Source organism: Cervus canadensis, chromosome 11 (genome assembly GCF_019320065.1).
Source record: "Cervus canadensis isolate Bull #8, Minnesota chromosome 11, ASM1932006v1, whole genome shotgun sequence".
Lineage (NCBI taxonomy): Eukaryota > Metazoa > Chordata > Mammalia > Artiodactyla > Cervidae > Cervus > Cervus canadensis.
Window position 1 is genome coordinate 75,896,249 of NC_057396.1, and position 8,739 is coordinate 75,904,987.

General features: G+C 39.3%; 1 protein-coding gene across 1 annotated transcript; it reads right to left on the bottom strand.

Moving 5' to 3' along the window:
• Positions 1 to 5,035: 5,035 nt before the first annotated feature.
• On the bottom strand, positions 5,036 to 5,983 carry LOC122449877 (olfactory receptor 5B3-like). Its single transcript, XM_043481934.1, has one exon. It carries the CDS (start codon positions 5,978 to 5,980, stop codon positions 5,036 to 5,038), a length of 945 nt encoding a protein of 314 aa, XP_043337869.1. The 5' UTR covers positions 5,981 to 5,983.
• Between the last annotated feature and the right edge of the window lie 2,756 nt (positions 5,984 to 8,739).

Consider the following 8,739-nt stretch of genomic DNA (forward strand, 5'->3'; position numbering starts at 1 on the left):
TTAAATTCTTGTATTTCCCTGAATCATTCCTCTGTCATTTTCAACGAACATCTATTATAAACCTTCTATTCATCACACTCTGAGTCTGGCCCTGGGACAAAGAATGAATAATTCACAGTCTATGCCTTTAATGCACTCACAAACTAAAGAGAGAAACTGGAAAAAAAATTAAGGATTTTTAAGAATTGAGAAGCAAAGATGGCATTTAATCAATAATTCATCTCATTAGATTTAGAAAGCATAAATATTTTGTGCAAGACACAGGCAACCAAATTTTATAACATTCTTGTTCTTTTATGTTCGCTATCCCTGAGAAAAGCAAGTTTAAGCTTTGTGAATAAATTAATAGACAACCCTGCCATCTAAGTGTAGGTAACACAATTGCAAGAGAAATATCTGGGGGAGAAAAAATCCGTACATCGAGTAGAAACGATTTGTAAAACCTAATACATAAAGTGTCAGCAAATATTTGTTATTTCTTCACCAAACAAACGTTTCTTGAGTACATAGTGAGTCAAAAGGAAAAACAGCAGCACCGTGGCTTTCCTGGCTGTCGCTTCATTGTGCATGAGATAGATGATGGAGACACATGCTGGCTTTAATATGCGGGACAGGAAGGCCTGTGATAGGAGAAGTAGGGTCAGGTGACAGACAGTGTCACAGGTTGGAACAGCTATTTTAAGTAAGGAAGTTCAGGGGTTGAGGAAGGCTTTTTTCAGGTATTTGGGCTGAGAATCGAATAAAATTAGGGAGTGGGCCATGACAAGATCTGGAAAAACACATTCCAAGAAAAGGGAAGAGCAGATCCTTTAATAAATAAATAAAGATCCTGATATAAGACCGTGTCTGATATGTTGAAGGAATAGTAAGTGCATTGGACTGTGGGGAAGAGGAGGTAAGTATAGTCCTGGAGGTAGTTGGGTACCCAACCTGGTTGGATCTTGGAGGTCATGACAAAGAATCTGAATTTTATTCAAATACCTCAAGCACTTAAAGCCGTGAGACGGGGTGAAATTACCCAAGGAGTGACCTCAGAGGGAGAGGAAGACCTGCGACTAAGTCCTGGATGACTCTGATAGTCAGAAGTAAGGAGCCAGCAAAGGAGGCTGAGCAGCAGCGGCCCAGGAGGCAGGGAAACAGAGCAGAGTCAGGACGATGGAGGAGGAGGTGAAAGCTCTTCCAGAGAAGGGGGTCACCTGTCTCAGACCCGCAGGGGCCACCGTCACTCCCGAAACCACACGTCCCCATCTGCCCTCCCCAGTCCACGCTGCTCTCATCCTTAGCCATCTCCCCACCAGATCTACATCCTCAGGGCTGAATTCAGATTGGGAATGCCTCCTTCAGAACACATTCCTCAGAAGATGGAAACATCTCAGATTTCTCATTTGCCTCTGTCTTCCTTCCACGGCTTATGCCTCTCTCTGTAGTCTCTTTTTAACAGAGGAATTTAGATGACTCAGAATCATGAATCCCATTTAAAACTGGCCTATAACTTTAGGCAATACCCTTGGTGACCTTTTTAACAAGCTAAGAATACCCAGGAACATCCTCTGCTTTCTTTGACAATAAAAGTATTACTACACTGCAATCAAGTATGGTTTCTCTCAGAGAAAATTAACACTGTTTACATTTCAAAGCAATCAGTGTAATTTACCACATTAATAAGCAAAAAATTAAACTGTTTGATAATTCTAGTGGATGCAGAAATTGACTTTGGACAAAATCCAGTATTCATCCTTGATTTTAGGGGAGAAAAAAAAAACAATTCTTAATGAACTAGGAATCAGAGGGAACTCCCTTAACCTGGTAAAAAGTCATCTGTGCATAATGAAAGCTGAGAGACTGAAAATTTCCCTAAGGTCAAGAACAGGAAAGGGATTTTCATTCTCATCATTTCTCTTCAACATTTTATTGGAAGTGAATAAGTCAGCCAGAGAAAGAAAAATACTATCTGATCTCACTTATAAGTAGAATCTAAAAAACTCAAACTCACAGAAATAGATATTTGTGGCTTCCAGAGGCAAGGGATAGAGGGTGGGGGCACTGGAGGTGAGGGTGAAGGGTGGTGGAACTGGGGTGGGGGTGGTCAAAAGGCACAAGCTTCCAGCTGTAAGACAGATAAGTCCTGGGGATGTAATGTACAACATGGTGACTACAGTTAATGACACTGTTCTGTATCTTTGAAAGTTGCTAATAGACTACATCTTACACGTTCTCATCACAAGGGAAAAATTTCATAACTATGTCAGGTGATGGATGTTAAGTAATTGTAGCAATCATTTCACTGTATATATATCAAATCATTTTGTACTCTTTAAATTTTTGTCATGTGTCAGTTATATCTCAAAACTATAAAAATTAAGTAAATAAATAAAAATATTAACTAAGACATGTAAGACAGAAGAATATCCCAGAGGCTCAGTACCCAAGGAGAACTCATGGTAGCAAATTTGGATTAAGTTCAGTTCAGTCACTGAGTCGTTTCTGACTCTTTGTGACCCCATGGACCGCAGCACACCAGGCCTCCCAGTCCATCACCAACTCCCGGAGCTTGTTCAAACGCATGTCCATTGAGTCGGTGATGCCACCCAACCATCTCATCCTCTGTTGTCTTCTTCTCCTCCTGCCTTCAGTCTTTCCCAGCTCCAGGGTCTTTTCCAAGGAGTCAGTTTTTTGCATCAGGTGGCCAAATTTGGAATAAAAAACAAATAAACCTTGTATTGATGGTTCAAGCCAGTGCAATAAGACAAGAAAAAGAAAACAAAGGCTGATTTGTGAATCCAAATCTCTTGGCCACCAGTGCAATTTTTCTTAATATTTTTCTTACACAAATCCACTCAACATTTTTCTAAGATTTTTATGTCATCATAATGAAAGTTTCTCAAGAAAAGAGATGACATGAGTTTGGGTAAACTCCAGGAGTGAAAAAAGGTGACAGACAGGGAGACCTGGCATGCTGCAGTTCATGGGGTAGCAAAGAGTCGGACGTGACTGAGTGACTGAACTGAGCTAAACTGAATAAAAATTTCTAAAACTCAAAAGATACTATCCATTTAATCTAGGTACTTCATTTTCTCACATACAGCTACGAGTATGTGAGTTGTATGTGCTGCATACGTTGCAAACTACTAGCACATCAGGGCTGCAAAATACATGGTGTTGACGGCTTCCTCTCTCCACAGATTGAACTTTTATCTTTTCTCTACTATGTAAAAGGAAAAAGAAAAATGCAATAGCAGTAAATTTCAGATTGAGTGATTATATAGGAGATAGTGATTATATAGGAGGTCACAGCAAGAGACTGTTTATGACAATGAAGAGCTCAGGCATGGAGCCCCACTCTAGCACGTGCTTGCTGACCTTGGGACAATTAGTTAACTTTAAGTCTCAGGTGCCTCATCTACCTGTAAACAGGGATAATAATAGAACATGCCTCATAGAGTTGTGGTGAGTATTAGATTAGATAAGCCCTATACCAAATATCATGCATGGGCTTCCATGCTGGCTCAGTGGTAAAGAATCTGCCTGCCAGTGCAGGAGATGCAAGTTCAGTCCCTGGGTCAGGAAGATTCCTTGGAGAAGGAAACGGCAATCCACTCCAGTATCCTTGCCTGGAAAATCCCACAGATAGAGGAACCTGGTGGGCTATATAGTCCATAGGGTACAAAGAGTCAGATGTGACTTAGTAACTAAACAACAACAACAAGAAATAGCAAATATCATAAATCCTGGAAGGCAATAGCTGTCTAACAAGTATGCTGTCTATCTGTCTAAATCTATCTATCTGTCTGTCTACCTACATAACAATCATCATCATTAATGTTATTATTATTATTCAAAATCCACAGAAACAACAAGAAGAAAAATGATGACAACATAAATAATAAGCTTTGGAAAATTCCTTTGGATCAAGATAGTAGTTGTATCTATAGATAGCCTTTTGGTTTTTCAGATATTTTTGCTTCATGCCTCAGGTATTTGTTGTACCAGGCAATGCCAATTTATTACAGAATCTGAAGTCATTATCAAGTGGTTGTTAGGGTGCCTGCTCTCTCTTGAAGTTTATAGAGTTTTTATGACTTACTTCCACCAACACAAACTGAAATTTATTGAGTTGTTAACACTAAACAAAATGAATTTTAATTTAAGATTCAAAGTTTTATTTCCAGTTAAATCACCAGATTAAGCTAGAGCTCACAGGGAGTTTCCATTCAAGTTGAGGGATATAGATGAAAATAGGTGAACAAATAAAAGAACTGAGTGTTGATGGCAACTGTAAAGAAGGAAGCAGGCTGAAGAAGAAGCCTTAAAGAGAGTGAAGTGACTATTTTATAAAGTAGTCCAAGGAAGGCCTATATGACTTCCCTAAACAGATAACATCTAACAAGCAATCTGAAATGACTTGAGAAGTATTCTAGGCAGAGAAAAGGGCAAATACAAAGCTTCTGAGGCAGGGGTATGTGTAGCACTGTCCAGGAATAGCAAGAAATCAGTGGGACTAAAGGGGGTGAGTGGGTAGGAGAGTGATAAAACAAGGTAATAGCTCAAGTTAAGTATTATGGTGAAATCAGCCACTTCAAAGCATTTCTGAAAAAAGGAAAGGAAGATAAAAGAAAATAGCCTTAATAATATCACTGCACTATTTTTAACATAATGTAGAGAGATGGTAGTCATAAAGTTAACATAAGAAAAGGTCTTAATATTCTCTGCACTTTTAGTCTAACATGACTGTTTATCTTTTGGAAATTGTCACGTGAACATGATTTCTCTCACCAAAACCCTCAGTAACAATTCAAACGTTAACTTCTAAGATGATGATATTATTTGATCTTATTAAAACGTGTCAAAAGCCACATTTACTTCATTAAAATATTTTATTCAAAATAATTATAATATTTTTGAATTTTGAAAGCTTGGACCTGTTCCTAAACTTTGACAAAATTTTATGTTTGAGTCCCTACATGGCTGTGAACATTGAGTTATGACGTAGAATAGGTCTAAGGGAGATGAAATAATTTCTGTGGATGTCACACCATTAAAAGATTAAACCTAGAGAGTACTTTGCCTTCTCAACAACCTTCTTAAATGCACTCTTGACTTCTCTGTTCCGTAGGCTGTAGACCATAGGGTTCAGCATGGGGATGAGCATCGTATAGAACACAGATGCGATTTTGTCTGTGTCCATGGAGTGGCTGGAGCTGGGCTGTAAGTACATGAAGATGACGGTCCCATAGAAGATGGAGACAGCAGTGAGGTGGGAGGCACAGGTAGACAAAGCCTTCTGGTAGCCTTCACCTGATTGCATCTTCAAAACAGTGGTAAATATGAGCAAGTAGGAAATCAAAATAACAAGAAGTGCGGAAAAGATATTAAAGCTCGAAATAAGAAAAAGAATCAGCTCATTAATGTCTTTATCTGAACAAGTCAGAGACACGACTGCTGGAATATCACAGAAAAAGTGATGGACGACATTGGACATACAAAAAGAGAGACAGAATGTGTCCCCAACATCGATAGCAGCAGTCAGAATACCAAAGATATAAGAGCCTATGGCCAGACGTGCACACACACTTGTGGTCATGGAGGTGGTGTAATGCAGGGGCTTGCACACTGCTGCGTAGCGGTCATAAGCCATTGAGGCCAACAGATAATTTTCCACAGTGGCAAAGGCTACAAAAAAGAACATCTGAGCCGCACATGCATGGTAGGAGATGATCTTATCTCCTATAAAGAGCCCAGCCATCACCTTTGGAGTGATGGTGGAAGAGTAGCAAAAGTCCACCAGAGACAGGTTACAGAGAAAAAAGTACATAGGGATGTGAAGACGAGAGTCCAGCAGGATCAACGTGGTCATCCCCAGGTTCCCAATCAGAGTGAGGAGGTAAATGAAGGTGAAGATTACGAAGAGAGGAGCCTGCAGCTGTGGGTCATCTGTGAGTCCGAGCAAGATGAGATCAGCTCCCTCCGTATTATTTTCCATGAATGTGATTTGAGACTCATAAGATGTTCGGTAGCAAAGAGAAGTAAATGAGCAGATGCATGAACAAAAAGCAGTTGCACAGAAGTTGAAATGCACAAGTATTATTTTATTAGAACAATCAGTTTTTCATCAGCATTTACCACTTTTGTAACATAGGCATGACAGCACAGTTTGGTGATATCTTATCTACACAGTAGTAGACTTCTGAAGAGGAAGGGTCTTTATGGATCACCTTCTCAAGTTCTTGTTTTTGTATATGAGTAAACTGCGTTGCAGCTAGAACTGAAGTTTTCTAAGTTCATATGCCGACAGTGAATCCATCTCCTAAATCAGATCTTTGGAGTCTTCTAATAGTTTACACTTCTATAGTGCTCACTTATTGGATGCTTTATATGTACATATTCTTTTAATTCTCTTATCAGTTCCATGATTGATTAGTTATTTTTCTCATCGGTATATATGGCAAGTTGACAACAAAGAGACGGAATAATTTACTCAAGGTTACATAGATGTTATGCTATTAATGAATAAAGCCAAGCTTTAGACCCTGAGTGATTCTCAACATAAATGTCATTAAAAATTTTGAATTGATTTTCACTTCATTCAGTTTACATTTAGTTATCTTTATTGCCCTGAATTTAACGCATGGAGTAGTATGGTTGATTTACACACAAATAAATGCACAGTAGATAAGCTCATTTAGATGTGGGCTAAATGCAGGATTAGAGGTATACGCAACAAACAAAGCCAGATCTGAAGATAAGGTACAGCATTGGGTAGGGAAGCTTTACTCTGAGAAAACATGTGTGACACAGCAGACCTACCATTTACTACTAGGAGACACTGGTCCTAACTTATCCCTGCATCTCATTTTATCTGTCAGAACATGAAGGTGGTGTTGAGACCTACCTTAAAGGAGTATTATAAAAGTGAAAAGAAATGATGCATGAAAACAGCAGCATGTGGATCTGAAACACAATTCTGATGAGTGCTAGATATAATATTATGGATTGGCATAGATCAGTGGGTCTCTATGTTGGTTTAGGAAATTCAGGTGACAGACACAGATGGGTAGGCTTTGAAGTCCAATAACCCTAATCTTGAATATGCCTTTTCCTACATACTGTCCACTCGGATACTTTGCTTCACCCTGTATTTCTCAGTCTGTCCTCTTGGCTGGGTCAATCATTTTGGGTGAGAACTCAGGCATCTTCAAATCCTCTTTTTGTTAATGTCTTTCTTGAGATCTACAGTTTAGCTTGTGTTGAAAGTGCTCTCCTATCTTAGACTCGATCTTGCTGTCATTCCTGACAACAGTTAGTTGGAAAATAGATACTGAGGTGTGGAGGGGTGAAAAGTCATAGTTTGGAGGGTGAGACTAACCTGCATACCTGTGAGCAAGCACAGATCTTTGTATTTTAAAAGGAGATTTGAGAAAGAAACCCATTCTTGGTAACCAGCATTCTCTACCATCTTCCTCTCAGCCCTGAAACACATTATTTTACATGTCTGCTCCTTAAATTATTTGTGTTTGTCAATACCTTACCCACACAGTAAAATAAGATGTATAGATATAGATGTAGATCTATATATCAACACACACATGTAAATCACTGTATTCTATGATGACTAACAGATCTCCTGAATTAGGTAACAGCTTAAATTTACTACTTACTTGTAATTTGTTTCATAGATGGAGAGATAGATGTATAGATAACAGATGGTACTGATAATAGATGATAGATAAATGAATAGACATTAGCAGAAAGATACAGACTGCATGCACACACACTCACACACACACAATCTAATTTACAGTTAAAATGTGACTTCTTAAAATTTGACAAATAGTATGAGCTATCCAACATACAAACTCAAGTCTAATTGATCCCAATGCCTGTACATTTAATCACTGCAATGCCAGATTTTTCTAAATAAGCAAATAGTGAAAGGGTGAGATTGTGGGGAAATGATAGTGAAAATGCAGTAAGGATCTTGGTACTTTCATGATGTACCAAAAACTTTCTGGTTTTTAAAGAAGTGGCATTGCACCCTGTTTGGCTATCTGTCCCTTCAATGACAAGTTAACATATGATAAACAAAAGGAATTTGTAACCCACTCAATCAGCCTATCATCTATTGTAGGGCTTTGCATGAGGGCTTGCTCAGTAGCTTCAGTGGTGTCTGACTCTTTGTGAACCTATGGACTGTAGCCCACCAGGCTCCTCTGTCTATGGGATTTTCCAGGCAAGTATACTGGAGTGGGTTGCCATTACTTCCTCCAGGGGATCTTCCCTACTCAGGGATGGAACCCACATCTCCTGAGTCTCCCGTATAGCAGGTGGCTTCTTTATGGCAGAGCCACTGGGGAAGGCCATCATAGGTCTTTCCACTTAAGGAAAGCAGCCTGGAGGAGGGCATGGCAACCTCTTCTAGTATTCTTGTCTGGAGAATCCCCACGGACAGAGGTACTTGGTGGGCTACAGTTCACAGGGTCACAAAGAGTCAGATACGACAGCGATTAGACACAGCACAGCACAAGGAAAGCAGCGTGGAATTTCATAAATATTCATTTACTCTCTGCTGGTTAAAATGTTATGCATTTGAATTCTACACTTATGCCAGTGTTTCAGAAAAAGTGCTCAAACAACCAGGTAGGAGGTCAAAGACTCGGAGAACATGTAGGTTCTTCACTGCTTCTGCATCAGTTGCATTTTTCATTAGAAGTGTATATTGAATATAGATCCTTACCTTGCTGT

What these genes read in the sequence shown, in the direction of transcription:
- LOC122449877 (XM_043481934.1), bottom strand. Translation starts at nt 5,980, where the DNA reads ATGGAAAATAATACGGAGGGAGCTGATCTCATCTTGCTCGGACTCACA.